Consider the following 22,485-nt stretch of genomic DNA (forward strand, 5'->3'; position numbering starts at 1 on the left):
TTGGACGTAATTAAAGAATATCTGTTCCAAAGTACTATTTGAGGATTGATTAAATCAGAACAAGATCAACAGTCTAGTTTACAGTTATCATGGAGGTTTTGAAACAGTTGACGTAGAAGCTGAGTGATTTACTGCATTTGGGGAGTCGACTGACCTGGGTTTGAGTCTCAGCCCTGCCCATGACAATGACTAGGGTCAGATTATCTCTCTTCTCTCAGCGCTAGTTTTATATTGCCCATCTGAACATACAGGGAGAGGGAAACTGGACAAATGATCTCAAAACTTCCCCCAGGTTTAAAAATCATATATATTTATTTTCCAGGAAGTTGCCCTTACAGATTTGCCCTTAACTTCCTTCTGTTTTAAGAATACAGCTTTTTAAGAGGCAAGGAAACACACACACACACACACACACAACAATCATGCAAATTGCTATTTCTCCATCCACACTTAATTTACCTTTTCTCTTAAGGCAGGATCTGGCAGGGTTCAAAATATGGTTGGAACTGATACCAAAGGATTTTTTTCCAATAAAATAAGAACAGGATGTTACTGTTTAAATCCAATAAATTCAAAATGTGCTAGTTTGTGTGCAGAACAGAAACTCAAGCCCAGCATTTGCTCTCAGACTGCTCATAGTTGAAGGCAGGGTGGTAGCTTACTCAAAATGAGTCAGAAAATAAATATACTGACATTTCAAGACTGGACAAATATGTAGGCTGCCTTTTAAGTTTTTGACTCCATTTGTTTCCCACCTTCCCCTGGAGAAAGGCAGTCAATGAATGAATACTCAGATATTCAGTGTCTGTCTGGAAAGCTGGCCGTCTGCCAGAAATACAATTAGGTGTGAAAAAAAGCTCCATCTCTCACCTCCTTAGGACATCACTTCTTTCGCCCTTTCACAGAAGGAAGACCAAAGTTGGAATGAACAGTGTGGCCCTTGGGCGTCTTCATGGTTCTCTGGCCAGAACTGTCCTATTGATCTGTTTGTGACATTGTGCAAGGAGTTAAGGTACAAAGGGGTGTGAGGCCTTGTGACTGCCCTCAAGGTGCTTGTCCCTAACAGTAGCTTCTCTCCTTACTTTTGCTTGTCCCAGACACTGGGGCTTAGAGAGTTGCCCTCTGGAGCCGTAAAGTACAGGCCATAAGCCTTGTTACCTTGGGCCTCCTCTTACTTTTTCAACTCAGGGCCCATCCTAGTTGCTGAGCACCCAGAAGTACTATAGGAATGCTCGGGGATGGACTGAAACAAGTCTCTGGGCTATCATTGGCCATCTTCTGGGGCTGGCCTTGTTTACTTGACTTTGTGAGGAGGAGCAGTGCGTCAGTGGGTCCATCTGTAACACAGGAATATATCATGAGCTGCCAAGGGGGTGAATGCATGTTAACTCCTCAGTCCCAAGTCTGGCGCATAAAGTGCGGGCAAGTGATGAGCCTGGTGATTCCATAATCATCGTAGATGATGACGCTGGTGTAGGAAGTCTGGACTGTGGAGGGTGACAGCCTGGGTTTGAATTCCCTCACTCATAATATAACATTGAGAATGTCCGAAAGCCTCGACTGTTTCAAGAGAGAAAGCAGGACTCGATGCCTGAGCAGGGGGTGCACCAGGCTTAAGGCAGAGTGCAGAGTGAGGACCAAAGAAAGTTAACCTTCGCAGTTGTTACTGTAACTGAAGACGAGCTGGGTGTCTGCGGCCACTGGGGACCATGCTGGCACTCCAGACGGTTTCAAGGAGGTCCCAGAAGTAGGAAGCCTTCCTTGGAGAGGTGCAGGGGCCCGTGGGAGGTGGGGGACTCTCCCGCAGCCGCCGGGTGTGCGAAAGGGGAGGGTGAACTTGACCTCCGGCGACGCGCGGGGCGTGTCCGTCCACTCCTTGGGCTGCAAGGTCCTGCCTCCGACCCGGGCTGGCAGAGCCGCTCCCGCGAGTTGGGGGCCGGGCCGGGGACCCCGCCCAGGCGGCTGCCGGGTCCCCTGGGTTGGGCGCTGCTGGCGGAGCCGACGGGGCGGAGAGGAGGGCGGCGGGGGGAGGAGTAGGAGGAGGGGGCTGGTCAAGGGAAGTGCGACGTGTCTGTGGAGCCTTTTTATACCTCCTTTCCCGCAGTCCGGCAGCAGTCGCTGCCGTCGCTGCCGCCGCCACCGCCCTCGTGCGTCCTAGCGTCTCCGCTCGCAGGAGTCGGGCTCCGAGTTCCAGGGTGCCGAGCACCGTAGCAGCCCTCCAGCATGGCCGAAGTCAAGAAACAGAAGACGGTAGGCTTCGAGTCGCCTGCCTTCCTCCTCCTCCCCTCCATGCGCGCGGCGTCGACGCCCCTACCCCGGGACACTCGGATCCCATCCTCCTCGGGAGGAGGCGAGAAGCCCGGGCGCAGAGGCTCGGGCGCCGGGAGGAGAATGAGGAGGAGGAAGAAGAGTGGGAGGAGGAAGAGGAGGGCGTGGAGGAGGGAAAGCGGGAGGGCGAGGCACGGCTGGGATTCTCGGGGCAGTCCTTCTCCGCCCTGCGCTTCTGGGAACCTACACCCTTTGGGGGCGTCACGCCGGGACAGACCTCCTAGAGCAGGCAAAGTGAGCCCTAATTAAAAGAAAGGACCAGAGAGAGGAAATTTCCTTTCTTCCCCAAGAGCTTTTCCGGACCCTCGTTTCCTTCAGTATGATCTCCGCACAGGTCCAGCGGAGGGTGGGTTGAGCCGACTCCGGTCCTGCCAGGTCCGGTCGCTGCGCACATTTCAGCGACAGTCATTGAGATTTGCCCGTAGAACCTCCTTGGAGTGGACTTTAATGACAGACTTTCATAGAGGAAACTGCAACTATGTAGACGTACGGGAGGAAATTGTATTTCTACACTGGCAGGATTCTAGCTTGATTCAGTTCCTGTTGGCATCGGGTGGCACCTCAAGTTAAGTCATGGGGGGCTCCTCGGCTTGGTGGAGTGAGATGAAGGCGCTGTTTTGATAAGACTCAATTTTATCCAGAATTAATCCCAGCCATCCCCTGTATGGGAAATAGAAGGTTTCCTTTTCCGCTTAGCGACAGGGTCAGCTGTAAGTTTTACATCCTTAAAAATGACAGCAGTGATCATAGGCCCTTAGAGTTTCAAGGAGCCTTGCAGACAGCCTTTGGCCACACCAGGGGTGGTCTGCCAGCGTTGCTTAGATCCCAACTAGCAAGCAGTCTGACTGCTTAGCTCTCTTTACCACACTGCAAGCCTCCGATGATTATGGTGGTTACTGAATGGGTCGACCTCTCTCAGACTTGTGCTTGGCACATAGTAGGTGGTCAATAACTGTTTATTACTATTATTATATATTATTTATTACTGAAATATCTTTGAGATGTATTCGTGGAAGGCTGTGGAAAAGATGAAAAAGAAAAACACGAATTCGGGAAGGAGAGGGGAGGGGCCAACCAGGGGCTAGAAGTGGGGCCTTGAGCAGCAAGGGAAAGGGGATGGGGGCTTGTGGTTTCAAGGGGCCACACTGGACCTTCAGGAAGGTCCAGGAGGAAGGCAGCATCAGTTTGAGCAAGTGGTCCAGGTCCATTTGCTTTTTATGGGACTGATTGTAAAGTAGGGAGACTCTCAGTATTATACTTCAACACACTGTTAAATGAAATCACTTGTGTTTTACTCCTATTTAATTTGATTACTTTCTGTAAAATTCTAAATGATGTCTTTTAAATGGCAAGCTGCTGTGATACTTAATAGCTTTTTATGTCAGTGGGGTTTTCATTCTTACCTCCCTGCTCTCATCAAGAACTCCTTCCCAGTTCTGTCGGTGTTGCTTTGTCAGGCATTAGGAATGAAGGGGCAGGTGGTCCTTCCCCGTCATAACTCCATCAAACATGAGCCTGTGAAGTGAAGGGTCTGAGAACAGGGGCTTTACAAACTAATCGTGGCAACTGCACAGGGGGCTGGAGAAATCTGAGGGCCAGAGGTTTCGTTTTTGTGTTTACACATTTGGAACCTTTTATTTTTTTTTGGTTTGGGGTGTGTACATGCTCTGCATGGGGTTAAATTAACACCTGAACTGGCTATCAGGACTTGTGAAATTATTGTGGGTTTATTTAGCCAACACAATTATAATGCAGGGCACCAGCACAAGTTCCCCAAAGGGCCAGATAGATACAATTGGGTAAAGCAAGCCAGTTGTAAATGCGTATGAAGTCTCTTAAGCTTTAAATGTTAACTCAAAACGTGTTTTGAAACCTTGCAGGCCAAAACAAAATCTGTCCACATGTGTGACCTCTGAACTAATCAATTATTTGAGAAGTAAATCTGGCTGATGTAGGAAGCTGTCCTGGGAGGGAGGCTGGGCTGATCTTTTCAGGGACTTGAAGAAATCCTTACAATGTTCTCTGTTGTCGGTAGAGGATCATCAATTTATGCTGCAGTCTCCGCAGTAACTCCAAATATTTGTTGAGCCCCTACTGTGTGCCAGGTGGTATACTGGGGTAAATACATCTTTCTTAGGTTTTTTTTTTTTTTTTGCCACACTGACTGAATGAATATAGCCTTTCAGTTCAGACCACTCTAAGAAGAGTAAGTAGTTTGGGTTATATGTGAGAATGTAGGATGATTTTCTCACAAGTCTGGGGGAAAGAAAAAAAGAAAAGAAAAGTTCTTTTATAAGGGAAGATAGCACACTCCTCCTGTGTTAGGCATCCTTACCATGGAAACCAAAGACAGCTATGTGTCAGAGCCCCCCCCCCCGCCTTGATTTACCTCCAACCCTGGCCACCTCCCATCCCCTCTATTGACACACACATAGATCCCAGGAGAAGGAAGGAGGCTGGCTGCAGCCAGAGGACTGGAAAGAAAGGCAAAGGCCTGGTCTTTTCTTCTTGTGTCATTTCCTGGATTAGCATTTTTCAAGCCCACGGACAAATATGTCCTGGAGACAACCAATCTAAAAAAGTCAACTGAGATATTGAAGTATTTGCCAAAGGATCGAACAAGCCAATGGTTGGGAGGGAGTGAAGGCATGGGAAAGTTAAAGGTCTTCATCCATGTAAGAGATTACCTACCTTTTTATTATTTTAAAAATTGCATACAGTACTACATTATTTTCCTGAAAGTAGTTACTTTTAAACTATTTGAAGATGCTGCAAGACATGAGTTTCCAGATGAGTAACCGCTGGAAGGAAGGAGAAGCAGGCACTCCCCAGAGGCCAGGCCCTTAGCTAGGCTGCGTGTCATTTCATCTCCACAGCAGCCTCAACTCCAGAAAACTGAGCAGCATCTCTAGGGAGGAGAAACGCCACGAGCTGGCCAAGATTTGAACTCAGTTTTGTCCAACTTTGAAGCTCATGCTTTTGCTCCCTCTGTATCTCTGTTTCAGGATATAACCTCTCTGGCTCATACATTTCCTCATCTGTGAAATGGGGGTAATAATGACTTACTCCTTATAGTTGTTGTGAGGAGAAAATAACTCTTAAAAACCATCTTGCTGAGTTCTAAGCCCAGAGTAAGGACCCCATATGCAGTTGCTATTGCTAATAATTTTATTATACCATGCTGTTGTGGTTTGGTCAGCAAAGAGAAGAAAGCATGGTGCAGACCATTCCCAAGGCTCAGTAAATGACAACCACCAGAATATTTAATAAGAGCAAACAAATACAGAAGGTAGAGGTGACAATTTGAATCCTAATTGTGAAAAGCTGAAGAGAAGACAAAGGTCGATAATCAGTACAGACGTACCAGGATAACACAGATAGTCAGCAAGATTTTAACCAACCACCTTGGTCAAGAAAGGCAATCTATATATAAGTAAATATTGGACTACACTCCACCCTGCCTGTGCCTCCAACTGTTTCCAGATCTACCTTAAAATTAATGTTACCCGATTCATGCTATTATTCCGTGATCATCTCTTTGGACTTTTACCGTTAAAGATAAATGTAGTTAACTCTAAATTTCATATCTCTGAGATAGTTATCTTAGTCTTTCAGCACTTTTCTGTTAATGCACAGGACTCTGTGCTTTGCTTAGGGGATAAATAGACTTAACTCAAACATGGAACCTTTAGGGAATGAGTCTGGGAAAGGAATCAATGATGTCAGTCTCAGTCCTGGGAGATTACTGTTTACTTCCAAATCTATCACTAAATAGTAATGGGCACTCATGAGTCTTGGTGTTTGGAAGTCTTAGGAAAACACAGAAACTAAAAGTAAATAAGCAGAAATGTAATGGCATTTGAACGAACCTTTCATTCCCTGGGTGATTTGTTCACGTGACAGCTGAACCGGCCCAAATGTCCAACAACCTCGCATAGAGCCTGGCACAGAGTAGGTTCTCAATAAATATTCCTTGCATAAATGGCCACAGAATTCATTAAAGGATGAATTTGTTTTTAGGATCTCTATTTTTCTTAGATTTCCCCCACTCCGGTCTGTCTGTTCTTGTTGTATTCTTGCTTCTTTTTGCCTGGGTATTCATCATTCCCACTGAAAAATTACCTGCAGGTTTTCTTTGAGGCTTAGGATGAATGGCCTTTTTTGCCGAGGATTTGCTTTTGTTTCTGCCAGGTGCCTGGCGGCACTTCTAGTCTGGGACCACTTTAACCTAAATTTACCTCTGAAAGGTTTTTAGACCACCCAGGTGATGTGAATTTGAGTTGCAGTTTTGCACACAAGGACTGGCTTGTGAATACAAGTTCTCAGGGACCACCTCCCTCCCCGCCTAGTGTACATTTTCAGTGTCGAGGCAAGTGTCCTGGCAGACTCTCAGGATGGGAGGTGGATTAATTCTGGTTCACTCTTATTTCTGGGGGGACTTTCAGGTGACCTTAGCTGTGATGAAGGCCTTTTTATTTTCCCCACTTAGGTATGTTCTGGGCTTTGATTTCTGTTTCACCTCTCCCATGAGGCTGTCAAAATCAGTGCAGATCTGCCCATATCAGGAAAAAAAGTACCTCCCTGCTTGCTTACCTGTTTCGTTCCTACTTTCCCACAGATTGTGGCCTGGTAGTTCCGTAGGAACTTGTCAGCTATTTGATGTTTCTAATTAGATTATGTTACAACCTGCATTTTAAAATTTGTTTTTATGGAAGGATCGGACTGTATAATCTAGACCATTATTGCTACAAACAAAAAAATCTCTGCCTTTCCTTGACTCCTGTGTATCATTAATATTTCATATCATTCTTTTACCTTACTATACCTGTAACATTCTTAGAAAGGGAGTACTTTAAGAACAAGTAAACTTAAGTCAGATCGCTAGTCAGAAATATTTCATCTTTTTTTCCCTACAGAGTGCTAAGATCTGGGCTGGGGGTTGGGAGAGCAATGCTCACCTGGTGGCCTCTGCCTATATGGGCATCCTTAGAGATGTGCCCTGTCCTGTCTCATCCTTAGTGTTGGTCCAGTTCAAGTGTATTCCTGGCTGAAAGCCCCTTCAGTTTCAATACCTCTCCTTGCTTCTTCCGTGCTCTAGTGAGTACCCCAAGGTCACCATGCTGCTCCAGCACAGCTCTAGGGGAAACTCGGTAAGGCTGTCTAAGATCCTTGACACTTCCCCACTACTCCCAGGATGGTGGAAACAGGGCTTCTGCTCTGGGGTGACCATGCTGGGACTTTGTGGAGCTCTAGAGACTGCTGGGGTCTATTTGTGCCTCCTCCCCTGGGTTCTGTTGAGGATCAGAAACAAACACACCCAGTGCTCCCTGCTTTCAGAATCCTCAAAGGTATTTGGCTCTCTCACGCCAAGTCCAGCACCAGGCACAGAAAAACCACTCCCTTTCTCAGACTGCACACTGGCATCTAAGCTCCCTTTGCTTCTAATAAATATTAAATAAAGCTTTTCAGGAAAGTTAATTAACATTAACATTGGATTTGTTACAAATGTGGTCCTCTTGCCTACCTTTTTGATCACCAAATTTTTTTTCAATTTAGAATAAACTGGTAGACAAGATATATTTTTTTCCCTCTGAGAAAGAACCGCTGCATTAATACTTGAAATATAACTTGCCTCTGACAACACATGTTGTGTAAAGTGACTTTCATCAGTTAGCTGGTGTGACTTCCTTTAAAATCTTATCAGCAACTCTTTCTGCATTTCAAATTTACTCCTGAAGTTGATTTTATTGTAATACTGGTATTGTGAAAACATGAATGCGACACAAACATGACAAGCTCAATCTGTGTCACACCAAATATTAACTTTTGTGCAAAAAAAAGTGATCTGTTATAAAACTTTCCGAAAACAGTTACATGAATACATCAAACGCTACATCATTAAAGGTGATTGTTTCTATACTAGGTTGATATTTGCTTTAAATAGCTGGTTAACATCTTTATATGTTTTGTTATGAAAAATGTGGATTTTAATCCACCAAGCATCTCTGTTTGGTTTAACATTACAATTCCTTTTTTTTTCACTTTTTAATATGTGTTGGGTGTGGGCTTGAAAAATCATTTGCAGACTTCACCTGGAGACGTAAACCATCTATAGTAAAGTCTGAGAATGTATCCGCATTACCTCATTCATCTGTACCTTCCCCAGTCATTCTTTATTTTTGAATAATTCCCAATTTCTAGCAAAAGCTACAACTCAGGATGTTGGTGGTGATGATTTTTATTTTTACATGTTTCTTACTGTTAAAAAGCTGGACTACCTTTTTGGTCCTCTGCTGGTGACCCCATTATGTATGGTTTTGTTTTCCTTTAAGGGCTCTTAAAAGCTTTTCCTTTTTAGTTCCTGTCAAATCCTCACTTACATATTCATTCGCTTCGTTCAACAAATATTTATTGAATGACCCAACCAGGGCCTGTACTTGCCATAATTTACTGAAGCTACCAAAGCCTTATATTCTTTAATTATAGTTTTTCAGTCCATTCAAACACTGTCTTTAAGACTATTCTAAACATAGACATTTGCTTTTTCTAATTGCAGCACCCCACCCACAATCTTCGTATTCTTTCAACATTATGCCCAGTCAGTATTACAGTGGCCTTGGGCCAAAAGCAATAAAATTCCCAACTGATTTTTCGTACATCTTTAGATCCTTTTTTTCCCTCCTAAATGAACATTTTAAATTATTTACTTTTTACTCAGGGCATTACTACTTTTAAAATGTATTTTTAAAATAGCCCTAGCGTTTTACTTCTGGAAGGAAAATTAAGAGCTCATCTTCCAGCCGTTCAAGTTGATACACAGTGTTCAAGAGCTTTGCTAAGGTCCATGGTCGTCTTCCTGGCCAGCTAGTTGGTGATACCACTACTAAATTGAAACTCTGATCGTCTAACTACAGGTCTAGAACTTTTCTCTTTATTATGTCCCTTTGAAGTGGCCCAACCCATTTTCTATAGCTTTGTTTTCTTCCTTTTACTTGCTGGGAAATATTTTCCATAAATTAAAAAAATGTATACTCTCAAGTTGGTTATCAGTAAGTCACAGTTATACTTTGGTTTAGCTTTAGCATCTTGTTTGATATTCTGGAGATAGAAAATATGGACCAAAAAGCAGTGTTTGAAAAGGTAACTTCACCATGTTGAAATATTTTCTATGGGACAGACTGTTTCTCTTTAGAAAATTCAACCCCCTACCCTCCTCAACTTTACTTACTCTTCTTTAAGCCTTTTCAAACAGTTTAATCATTTAATCAAAAAAAGAAAGAAAAGATAACAATGATTGAATAGTGTGCAGTATAGATAAAACTATATTAAGCAGAAGTTGGGTTAGGTTTAGTTACACATAAAAGCGTCAATTCTTGTAGTTCTCAGAATTTTCAGTTTTACCTCGAAATCCATTCATTTCCATTGTTTCCTAAGCTCATGAAGGACCGTGAAATCGACTACAGTAATTGTGTGGTCCTGATAACTAAATCTGCCTAAATTGCTGAGTCCCAATAGAGAGTCTTTTCCTAAATTATGTGAGTAATTACAACTCTTGGGCCATTGGGTCACTAATATAACATTTTGAGTGGTTACTTGAAAATGAAAGAAAAACGTTTGCATTCGTCTATGTGTTTAAATTAGCCATAGGACTAAGAAGAACTCGAGTAAAACCTAGACATTAAAATTCCGACTGTAGGATTTGCATATTTATCAGGAGTTTCGATTTTTAGAGCATGTTTTGTTAGAAAATTCTTACTCTGTTGTGACTTGTTTCTCATCTGTGTGGAGCACATGATGTGGCAGGCACTGTTCCAGAGGTTGCCAGTGCATTAAGTCATTTAGTCCCTGTCATATCCTGAAGCAAGCTGGTGAACATATAGGAGGGAACTCATTTAACTGAAAAGTCCTTAGAGAGTTACCCACAGGAGAAGCTAAAATCTCATTAGTTCCTCTGTAGTTAGTAAGTTGTTCATTTCATAGGGGGAACGAGACAACGCCAAGTAGCAAACACAGCTGGATTAGTCAACTAGTAATATATTACTGCTTCATTTGTGAAATATTTTGGCAGCTACCAACTGCTAATATCTCAAGATAACAATAATGAATTCTATTTAGAGACATTCCCCAGCTTTTTTTTAAAAAGAGTAAATGGCCTATGGTAGCAAAGTCACGTTCCCCTGTCCATCACACACATTTCTTTCCTTATGATGACATAAAGTGAATAACTGGAAAATAAATTTTCTTTGCGCTCAGACTCAACAAGTAGGGGTAATAGTTTTGATTGCGGAGTTCTACCACTAGGTCAGTATTCAACAAATGTGAACAGAATGATTTGTTTCCATTCAAACTGCTAATACTTGAGCCAAGTTGGAACTGTGATTTGTCGATGATAAAAGGAAACCAGGCCACCCATGTGTTCTGCACAAAATAAAAATTTGATTTAACTGGAAGTCCCAGCTTAGGGATGCTGGCAACCAGATAGTGCTTCCACTTCACTGGGGACCAAGAAGGACCGCCTAGAAGTTAGGAGATCGTAAACGGCACTTTCCACGATGTTTGGAAGAAACATTTAAAAATTGTTTAGTAAATGTTTAATGTAAATGTTTAAAAGGAGAGTTGTCTCCTTCTGTCGTCCTAGGTCAGGAAAGTTTTCAGCAATTGTGGGCCATTGCCTCAGGGATGGCCGCTGGGAGGGCCTGGGTTCTGACTCGGAGGAGAGCACGTGTGAGAGACCAGCGCAGGGAGAGCCGCACTGGCTGCACGGGATTTAGGGGCTGAGTGAAGTCCTTTATTAAAGAGAGATTACATTATTTGAATGAAGAAAGTCATAATGACAGTATAGAAATTAAATCTCAGAATCCATGCTTTCACAGAATGTGACACCTTGGATACAAAATTCTGGCCAAAGTGTGTGTTGTTTCTGCTTAATTAGCCACTTCAGTGAGTGGAAAAATCTGGGTCATCATTAACACTGGGTTTCTTCCGTTATCTTCTCAGCGTTGAGGTTCTGGTTTAATATACCCTTTATCATTTTTTTAATTGAAGTATAGACAATTTACAATGTGTTAATTTCTGGTGTACAGCATAGTGATTCAGTTATACAAATATAATATATATATATTCCTTTTCATTATAAGCTATTACAAGATATTAAATATATTTCCCTGTGCTTAGGACCTTGTTGTTTATCTGTTTTATATATAGTAGTTAGTATCTGCAAATCCTAAACTCCCATTTTATCCCTCCCCACTCCCTTTCCTCCTGGTAACCATAAGTTTGTTTTCTATATCTGTGATAAGTCTTTGAAACATCACACTATGATATTTATCCGTGATTACATTTTAAGTCTCCCTTGAGATTGAGGAAGGTAACTTGCTGATTCAACCAGGTTCTCTAAATAGGGGAAGAGAACAAGCATTTATTCAGGGACTTTCCTTACAGTATCTCATCTCATCCTCACAATAACCGAGGAAGAAGTTGATGTTCTTATCCCCATTTTATAGCTGAGAACTGCCAGGTTCATTGAGGTTAAATAACTGGCCTTAGGATGTACAATCATAGGTGGCAGAACTGGAACTGACTGCCTTCTAAGTACAAATGCCACGTTTTCACTCATTCTTTTTTTCCTTCCATTAATGTAACAAATGTAATAGATACTACAGCTGTCAAAATGTAGATTCTTTTGATTATTTAAACCTACATTAAAATTTTGTCTTTGTGGATGCAGATGAATAGAGTGAATGAACTGAAAAGATGTGATCACTTTGCAAATGGTTTTCCTCAGGGTCTTTTTGCAATGTTGTGTATAATCTGTAGAAATGTGGATTTTAGCAAATGCCGTTAAAAGGCAATAAATGTTAGTTTGGATGAGGCTCTGTGACCAGTTTTAGGAACAGTAGTGTTTTGAATCCAACCCAACACTTCACCTTAATAATACAAAGTGGCAGTGTTCTAGCGGGTGAATGCATACACTCAAGAATAAGTGTCCTTAGAAATAATTGCAGCGACTTACATGTAACTCTAGACCTTGCCTTGTTCATTATGCGAGTGCTGCACAGTCGAGCATTCATGAGTTACAAGTTCCCAAAGCCCCACAAGCTGCAGGCCTGTTCTCTGGATGTACTAGAGGTTTCACGGGCATTTCCACAGCTCAGCACAGAATTTTAATCTTTCATGGTTCATGGAGCCTGTGTCATATACACAGCCTCATTACCAGAACCATGTGCAAAAGAATATGAAGAAAATGCACAGAGGTAACAACAAGCCTGTAGTGAGACACTTATAGGGCAGCTGAGACCTGTGCCGAACACTGTAATTCTGTGGTTCAGAACATCTTCTGAATGCAGTTACACATTTCTCAGAGACCCGATTTGATGTGTGTCGTGTTTCCATGGGGGTGATTGCCACCTCCCTGAATTACAGTGGGGTTCTTCTGGGTATGCATAATACCTTTCTTTCATCATGCTCATCAAGGCTTATTCATAAGTTCTTATAAATTATCCTAGCAGCTCTCCAGGATGAGTATAGCTATGAGTGTTACGAATCATAGATAAAGATACTAAAATAAAGAGATGGGGCAAATTCTCCAGGGCCTTCTACTGAGCCCATGTAATAATAGAGACAGCCCACGTTTGCCAAGTTCAGTGGCCTAGTGCTTCATTTTGTCTCCAAACAGACAGAAGCTCAGGGCTTCTGAATTGAGATTTGGAATAAAGGCTTTCTCTTTGGGATTGTACCAAGTTAATTGTGTGCTGCAAAACACAATATGGCCTCATTTTCACTGAGAGATGTAGTGCTGTAAACACTAGAATACATGAATTTAGTGATTCGGCTAATTACACATATTTTTGGTATGCTTCTAAAAAACTAACGCATGATCCTTGAAATAGAGAAGGTTGCACATTCAAATTTTTCTACTTTTTTTTTGGTGGTGTTTATGTATGTTTATGTTAATGAGGAGGCTGGAAGCTAAACCATTTCTTTGCTGCTAACTCATCTTAGATTACCTTCTTATTTCCATGGGACATAAAAATTCTGGAGCCATGACTGTCTGCATGATATCATCTTGGTTGGATCAGTGTATCGTTGCATACGAAGAGTTATTAGCTGAAAAAAAAAAGTGAAATAGACAGAGGCTTGAAGAAACAGAAGGATTCTAGAGTCCAGGAGGTATCTGGGGAAAACTTGATCCTGTAGGCCAGGAGTTAGGAGACTATGTTCTGTGGCTAAATCTAGCCCCACTCCTGTTTTGGTAGACCCTGTAAACTGAGAATGATTTTTAAATGGTTGGGGGGAAAAAAATCAAAGGAAGAATTCTGTTTTACAACATGTGACAAATATATCCAAAATCTGAAAATATTCATATTTCAGTGTCTGTAAATAAAGCTTATTGGAACCCAGTGAGTGATGCCTGCATATTTACACATTATGACTACCTTCAGTCTATTTACAGTAGAGTATGGCCTGTAAAGCTGAAAGTATTTATATTATCTGACCCTTTAAGAAGAGTGTGCTACATCCTGCTGTTGACAGTGGGGGGCCGGTGTTCAGTTCTGACTTATTGGGGTCAGGAGGCTGTCAGCACATCACTCACATCTGACTTCAGAGAGCCGAGGACCCAGCTTTACTACATGAGCCCCCATTGAATCGTGTTTGGTGTATTGCCCTTGTTTTGTTTTTTTAAAAAGCATTATTTTTTTAAAAAGTTCTGTAGAACTCATTGTTAGGTCTCCTTTAATGATATTGTTGAATATGTTGTTCATTAATGACAACAAATGCTATCCTCTTTATAAAGCTCCAGGGGAGAAACTTCTATTCAGTCTTAGTGCCAGAAAGGTTGTATTTTTTTTGAGAGTTGTTTTGTGTGTGTGTGTGTGTGTGTGTGTGTGTGTAATTCTGTGACTGCCCAGGTCTGCCCCTTCAAGATGCCCGACAGAAAGCTCAGAAGTGAATTTATGGCTCTTTCAGTTTTTACACCAGCTTCGTGTTTGGTATCATTCCACTGTATGCCCCTATGTTATTTTCTCCTTTCATTTTCTCGCCCACTCAGAAGTGAGCTTTTGCTATGCTTTAAGGATCTTGTAAGTCACTGTCCATTTTTTAGGAATAATGCAGAACATTAAAAGATAAATTAAAAATAAGATGCATTTGAATTTTAGCCCCAGAAACTCACAGACCTCTCCCTATGGTCCCACCTCAGAGAGCCCTTCACCGTTTCCCTCTTGTTTTGTGACTTCCCAGGGCTCTGTGCCTGCAGGGCCTTATGGAAACCAGCCTTTGAAAGGCTCATTGAGTGCTTTGTGGTCTAATGTTCTAGCCTTGCTGGAAGCTTATCAACAACCCCTCAAGATGGATAAAGACGTAGATCAGAGGTTCATCTAGAGTCCAGAGGACTTAGGAGGGTCGTGGACTTGGATGGGGACATATTTTTTTTTTATAACCTGTACTAGAGATTTATCGCTTCCTTCCAGGATGAACAGGACAACAAATCACAGCAGCAGTATTAGCCGACCTGTGATATCAGCAGTGGAAGTCACAGATATTTTCCTGTCACATTATGGTGTTGCTGATGCCACGAAAAATCTGTGTTCTTTATTGCTCCGAAATTAAGATAGTTGTTATAGCCATCTATCTAAACAACTAGATCTTGTTATGTAATATGCTGATAAACAAGCATATTTATTACTGTGCTGTAATTTTTAAAAACCATGTTGATAACTGTAATTCATTTCTTTTCTTCTCAGTCCTTTGAGTTTTATCTTACACATTTAAAAACATTTTTCTGAAGAGGGGTCCATAAGCTACCAAAGGAGTTCTTGACTCAGAAATGGATAAGAAAGCTCTGTGCATGGGTGCACCCACCCAGACCCCCCCACACACACAGTTCCAGAGGGTTCACAGATTCTCATACAGGGCCCATGTCTAATATGCAGTTCAAGGTCTCAGGCCCTGTTGGCTAAAAGCCAAGATAGAAGGTCACATGAGAGAGGGGTTTTATTTTGTTTTATTTTTTGAGGCCCCACTTAAATGAATCATGTCTAAGAATCGACTACATTGGTTAGTCATGCTCTTAGTCACAGTATTGGCTCTGGCTGTCATCAGTTACCATTATCTTTCTCGTCCATAGAGCAAGGAAGGTACACGCCCTCACAAAATTAATTCTCTTGGCTTTCGCCATCTCAACTCTTGATGTTTTTCAGTGAGAAATTAAAAGCCTACCGCTTCACACTCTGATTTTTAATGTTTTTGGGGGGGTGGTAATTAGGTTTATTTATGTATTTGTTTTTTAATGGAGGTACTGGGGATTGGACCAGGACCCCTTGCATGCTAAGCACGTGCTCTACCACCGAGCTCTACCTCCGCCCAGTCAAGCGTATTTTTTGTTCATGAAGCCAAGGTTCATTTGAGAATAGCATTCTCTGCTAATATTTCTGTGCTTTACATCCCTGGCTAGGATTTGATTTATGCCTGAATGGCTTTTATGCGTTCTCGTGTTCCATGATTATGCTGGTATTCTGAATTCTTTCCATAATTTATTGCTATCTGGGTGGGACCTTAGAGATGATCTAGTCTGGTGTTTCTCAATCCCGCTAAGCTTTACAAATTAAGCTTGATTTTTGGACACCACTCCCCGAGGATCTGATTGAATTGGGCTGTGTGGGGTTCTTTAAAAGCTGGGTAAGAGGTTCCTCGATTTGGCCTGGCTTGAGAACCACAGCCTAGGCTAATTCTTCCACAGTACAAATGTGGAGCATTGCAACATGCTTGAGGACCTCCAGCTAGCTAGGAACAGTTGGGTTTTCTCTACTTCAGAATGCTATTTGCTCTCTTCAGATTTTTTTTTTCCAAAAACATTAGGCCCTTTACCAGCTAATGCAGAATTCTGTTACTGTTGCAATCTTCATGGAATATTTGAAGTTAAATATTACAGCTGGAATGTTGAAAAGCTTGCCATCTTTGTCCAATTTTACATTACCTAATGAGCAGATAGCTTTCTGGAAAGACCAGGAGACCATTCTTTCTTGGTTGTTCTTGACTCGGGTGACAATTTACCCCTGGAAATTTGCCCCATTTCCAAGTCACAATTAAGAGAGTGGCCTGTTTTGTAAATAGCTTGTGATTCTTGATAATGTCAGTCTCTAGACCTTACTGTTGAACCTGGCATGTTCAAGTGGAGACAAATCTAAAAAGATTCCCTTGTCACCCTTGATGGATTTGAGTATTAAAGACTCAAACTGGGAGAATTCTGCAAAAATGAGCCTCCCTTTCCCTTGTGAGTTGTCAGTGTAACTGTGACGTTTCTGGGAAAAGATATATAAGTACCTCATGGGCAGAAATGCTGTCCATTTATGCACTTCATACCTATCATCTGAATTTACTTAGAATTAATCAAATCAATTTATAACCATTGTACCTTTTCCACCCAAGCTAATAAACATCTTGCCTTGTTTTATCTGAATATGGATTTTGATCAACTTTATTTATCTCATTGGGTTTAAAAATTAATATGTTATCTTACGTAGCACTTATCTTCTTAGAGATTATTCATTCTTCATGCAGTAAATGAAAGAAAAACAGATTTAATATATTTAAATTTAAAAAGATTAGATGACTCAAGCTAATGTCCTCTTAAATTAATGGCAGATTTTCTGAGTTACAGTTGGTTTCTTTAGGACAGCAGCTTTCTTTTGCTTTCCCCCCCTTTCTGTCTCATTTTGAAGTGCATTTAGTTACTATTTTGAGAACTATCTGTTTTGTTTTGTTTTTTTCATTTTCCTTTTCCTATAGTTCTCCTGTACAGCTATCAGAACAGAAAATAAATTTAACCTACAGCAGGTCAGGATACCTTGAAGTTGAAAATGACAACAGAACGAATGTCTTGGCATCTAGTAGCCAGGACAGAGAAGAAGAGGAAATTTGACACTAAGCCCTCTCGCTGGCCCTGTATGGAATCAGCCCGCAGAACTGTAGAGCAAATTGCCTCCCCAAGGAAGCTCTGTGTGTCTCTTCTAGATCATCTTCATTTTTTGTAGGCAATGTAATTTTGAAATTTTGTAGAGTAGAATCCCTTTATCAAGTTACTACTGGAGAGCTATCCACTATCTATAGGATAAAAACATAATCTATATAATACATAAGATTTCTATTATATGCATACACGTGCATTATACTTTGAACCACTTCATATCTAAGGCCAATTCTAGGTCTGTACCTGGCAAAGGATGGACATTAACAAAATGTGATCACAGAGTTGAGAAAACTCTCTCTTTTTTTTTTAGCTATGCTTAGCTGTATGAACAAAGATAAGCATTTTAATGTATATTTTAAGAATTAATTTGGAAAAGAAAAGATTTGATAGAGCAAAGATTTAAGCATAAAAAAACCCCCATAAAACTACAAGAAGAAAATATGGATCTTTTATGATCTTACAGTTGGGAAGACCTTTCTAAGTGTAACACATATTCAGATACCACACACACACAAATACAAGTGAATATGAAACATTTTTTTAAGTTACATGCCAAAATTTTTGAAAAATTAAAACCAAATCAAAAGACAAACAACAATTTGGGGGAGAATTTATAACTCGTAGAAAACTTAGGTCTACTTTCCGAAATATACAGCACTCCTACAAATCAATATTTTAAAAAATTTGCAATCTAATAGGAAAAAAAATGCAAAAAGAATATGAGGTTCACAGAAAAGAAACTACAAATAGCTCTTAAACATATGAAAGTATACTGACTTTCATTCATTATAAGAAATAGAAATTAAAAGTATGAGATTTGATTTTTCACCCATCATATTGGCACAGGTAAAAACTTAAGCTGACAAAGGTGTGAGGGAAGAAACATTGTCATACATTGCTAGTCGAGATATATATTGGTACAGTCTCCATAGAGATGTTTGGAAATATTTATAAAAATTAAAATTGAATGGGAGTTTGAGATTTACAGATACTAACTGCCAGATATAAAATAGATAAACAAGTTTATACTGTACAGCACAGGGAACTATATTCAATATCTTGTAGTAACCTATAATGAAAAGGAATATATGTATATATGTGAATGACTGAAACATTATGCTGTACACCAGAGATTGACACAACATTGTAAACTGACTATACATCAGCTTAGAAAAAGAGAGAGAGATGAATCAGACCCTCTGGGAACAACTTAAAAAAAATTGAGTATATTCTTTGAGCTAGCCATTCAAATTCTAGAACTTTTTTCTGTAGAGACCTTGCAAATGGGTAAGATGATGCATGTGCAAGGGTATTCTTGGCAGCCTTTGATGACAAAGGGTTGGAAATGCCCTAAGTATCAATCAATAGGAGGATTGTTTAAGTACATACTCTGTACTGTTTTGTTATCATAATATATCCATAGTATGGACTGAAAAAGAATGAGGTATCCCCTGAATATTCCAATATTGAAAGATCTCCAAACATTCTGTTAAGTGAAAAAGGCCCAGTACAAAACAATGTCTATAGGCTGGTGACATTTGGGAAGAAAAAGAAGAGATGCATATAGTTACAAAGGCATATTGTATGTCTCTGGAAGGATCCATAATAAACTAGTGGTATAATTGCCTTCAGCAAAGAGAACTGAGTGGCTGAGCAGACTTACGTTCTGAAAACAGAAAACTCTGTCTAGATAATATATATAGTCAGGAACTGTGCAGGGTCTGTGATTTTATCCTACTTGCAAATTTAATAAGTTAGCCTGCCGTAGTTTCATGGATGCTGGTAGAAAACAAAACTCCTGAATCAGAGGCAAAGGACTTTATTATTCATTGCCTAGCAAGCAGTATGAACATCAGCATGTGTATTGGTTTCTCTTGCCACCATCCCCTGTGAGGGTGACATGGGTGCATCGAGATGGGTATCCACACAAACAGTGAGTTGTATGATAGGAGAGGAACCGTGAGCATAGGCAACCTTAATCTTTTATGATGTGCAACAGGGAGGCTGGCCCTTTACTCTAGAGCAGACATTATCTCTCTTGTCCAGGGCTGTTCATTACACAAAACAAACATCCTTGAAAAGATAGTCTGAAATAAAAGGCAGTTAACACTCCCACTCAAAAGATGTGCAGAGACACAAGAGACCCATGGAGAATTGTCTGTCTCTTATTATTTATTTATTTGTAAATACATGCATTCATATACATACAGGAGGCTGGAAGGCTAATGGTAACTCCTGATCATTTGAGCCTTTTGGATAAATTGTGTGGAGTGTGAACTTGTTGGTCATTGGTCAGATTTTTAGGCCCGGGTCCGGTGTCACTCACTGCCTAGATCAGAGAATGCCATGGCCACAGACTCCACTCTTGCACCTGCTGCACTCTCTGGAACAGCATGTTTTGGGTCGGGGAGGCGGGGCCCAACTGAGAGCGAGAACATAAATGAATCAGCACATTTTTGCCTTCTGGGCCAAACAATGGGAGTTGCCACCTTGGGCATCTGTAGTACTCTCAGATTTGAGAACCTGTCTTGAATTTTCTTTAGCCCTGGGGTGAGTACTAAAGAAAGTGCTTCCTTTATTTGGCTTCATTTAGCTCAATTTCACACTGAAATTAGTTTTAGGCCTGTGCTTTGCAAGTATGAATTGAAAATGGGTGGTGGAGTGGGGAGGGACTTTCTGGGTTTTGGCACCTGGATAACAAAGTACCCCAGGAACAAGCTTTCATTCATCAATGAAACACACTGGATTTCTGTCTGAGAGTTCAGGGTGGGCCAGAAGGAGTCATGGTGGGTCTGCAGAGGGATGAATTAGCATCCTGTTAGAAAGGTACTGAGCCCTTCCTGAGTCACCTTGAATGCCCTCTTTTTGCAGCAGCAGCAGCAGCAGCAGCAGCAGCAGCAGCAGCAGCAGCAATGGCACATATTTTAAAACTTTTAATTTAAGTATAACATAATATACATACATGAAATACATAAATTGTAAGTGTGCAGCCGAATGAATTTTCACAAAGTGAACACACTTGTGTAACCAGTACCCAGATTAAGAAACAGGATACTCTCTGAATTCCAGAAGCACCTCCCAGTCACTCACTCTCCAAAGATAATCATCTGATGATTTTTGCTGCATCTGAAACTGTAGAGAACAAATGGGATTCTATATTATACACTGTGTGTATGGCTTCTTTTGCTCCCAGTTATATTTGGGAGTGTTGTCCATGTTGTCTGTGTTGTTTGTGCACGGTTGGAATTTGTTCATTGCTGCATTGTAGTAATTCTCAACCCAGGGTGATTTTGTTCCTCGGGGGACATTTGGCAATGTTTGGAGACATTTGCTGGTTGTCATAATTCAGGACTCGGGGGAAGTTGTTGCTAACCACCTGCAGTGAACAACATCCCTCTACAACAAAGACCCAAAATGTCAATAGTGCCGAGGTTGAGAAACCCTGCTGTACAATAATATTCCATCATGTGATATACCACAGCTTATTTACCCACATATTCCTTAGAGATGCAGCTTCAGCATTTGTAAGCTCAGGCCTGGCTTTGAAATTCTTGAAACCATGCTTGCCGCAGGCTCACGAAAATAAGGAAACTACCAGATAGGGCACGCTTTTTACATTTAGGATAAATGTTAGCATCAAAATGAATTATTAGGTATACTCTTGGTCATAGACAAAAATTGTGTATTTTGGAATCACTGTAAGAATTTGAAGAGATTCTGAATGAGAGAATGAAATGAGCTCAATCAAGCTTTTCATCAAAGAATAAAGACGTGAAGGACTGTCCTTAAAAAACAGCTTTATTGAAGTATAATTTACATATCATAAAATTCACCCAATTTAAGTGTACAATGCAAAGATTCCTAGTAGAGTTACAGAATTGTGCAGCCATCACTACAGTCTAATTTTAGAGCATTTTCGTCACACCAAAAAGATTCCTATGCACTTTGTTATCATTCCTATTCCTACACTGAGTCCCAAGAAACCAAAAGTTTACTTTCTGTCCCCCAGATTTACTTTTCTGGATGTTTCATACAAATAGAATCATAAAATGTGTGGTCTTTTGTGTCTGGCTTCCTTCATTTTGCATCATGTTTTCAAGGTTCATCCATGTGTTAGCAGGGTTCATTACTTCATTCTTTTTATGGCTGAATAGTATTCCATTGTATGGCTATATCACATTTTGTTTATCCATTCACAATGGATATTTGAGTTGTTTCCAATTGGGGCTATTATGAATAATGGACATGAAGGATTTTGAAGGATAGCTAGATAAATGGCAAACATAAATAGGCTTTTGAAGAAAGGGCATGATTCTGTGCTAGATAACCTTTATCATTTTCAAGGATAATTTGACCAATTAAAAAAAAAATAGGAAGAGGAAAAGACCGGAGAATGTCACATGGAGTATTAGACTTGCAGGAAAAAGAGACCTCTGACATTTATCCATATAAACCCTAGCACTTTTGAAAGCATTTTATAACCAAGTAGGCTAAACTACAGGGCAGCAAAACTCTGCCTTAAAGGAAAGGATAATAGATAATTGTTTGGTTCCACTAAGAGAAGTCATTAAACATGTCTCATTTAGTATCTTACGATAAAATAAATCATAACTCAAAAGGAGAGACCATTACCAGAATGGATACATATGGGACCAGCACATCCATTAATAGAAAATGATGTAAAGAAAGAGGTACTCAGGTGAAGTCAGGGCTTATACGTCAGAGGATTGTGAAGATCACAGATAAAAGCAGCACGAAAGTAGTCTTTAAATTATCAGGCATTCTCCACCGACATAAGGGCTAAGACCCCTGTCGGCAATTGGACGTTGAGAGCCAAAGGAGTTACCTAGAGGCAGAACTGCCTCCGCTGGAGGTGAATTGTGTCGAACACCAGTGAAATGTACTGAAACTCCTGACCCAAGCCCCTTCACCTTCACTGAGGGTGTTCAAACAGTGGGAACCAGTTTCTTAGCCACATGGGATCATGTGGCTTCAGGGCATGAAAGTTGTTCATTTTTATTAGGCTTGAATAATTATGCAGTAGGGTTGGGTGTGAGGGTTGGGGCGGAGAATTAAAAGGATCAGAACACTTGATACTAACAGGTACTTTCTCCTTTCCTCCCCTTCTCCTCACTCCCTCCTTCTGAGGGATAACTTGTTATATAAATAAACAAAATACTTAGCATGGT

General features: G+C 40.9%; 1 protein-coding gene across 1 annotated transcript in view; it reads left to right on the top strand.

Moving 5' to 3' along the window:
* Positions 1-2,099: 2,099 nt before the first annotated feature.
* PAPSS2 (3'-phosphoadenosine 5'-phosphosulfate synthase 2) overlaps positions 2,100-22,485 on the top strand; it is a 74,733-nt gene continuing 54,347 nt past the window's right edge. Inside the window, exon 1 of the mRNA XM_072971547.1 lies at positions 2,100-2,250. Within this exon, the coding sequence (XP_072827648.1) occupies positions 2,224-2,250 (27 nt within the window). The 5' untranslated portion in view covers positions 2,100-2,223. The remainder of the gene's footprint in view (positions 2,251-22,485) is intronic.

Source organism: Vicugna pacos, chromosome 11 (assembly GCF_048564905.1).
Source record: "Vicugna pacos chromosome 11, VicPac4, whole genome shotgun sequence".
Taxonomy (NCBI): domain Eukaryota; kingdom Metazoa; phylum Chordata; class Mammalia; order Artiodactyla; family Camelidae; genus Vicugna; species Vicugna pacos.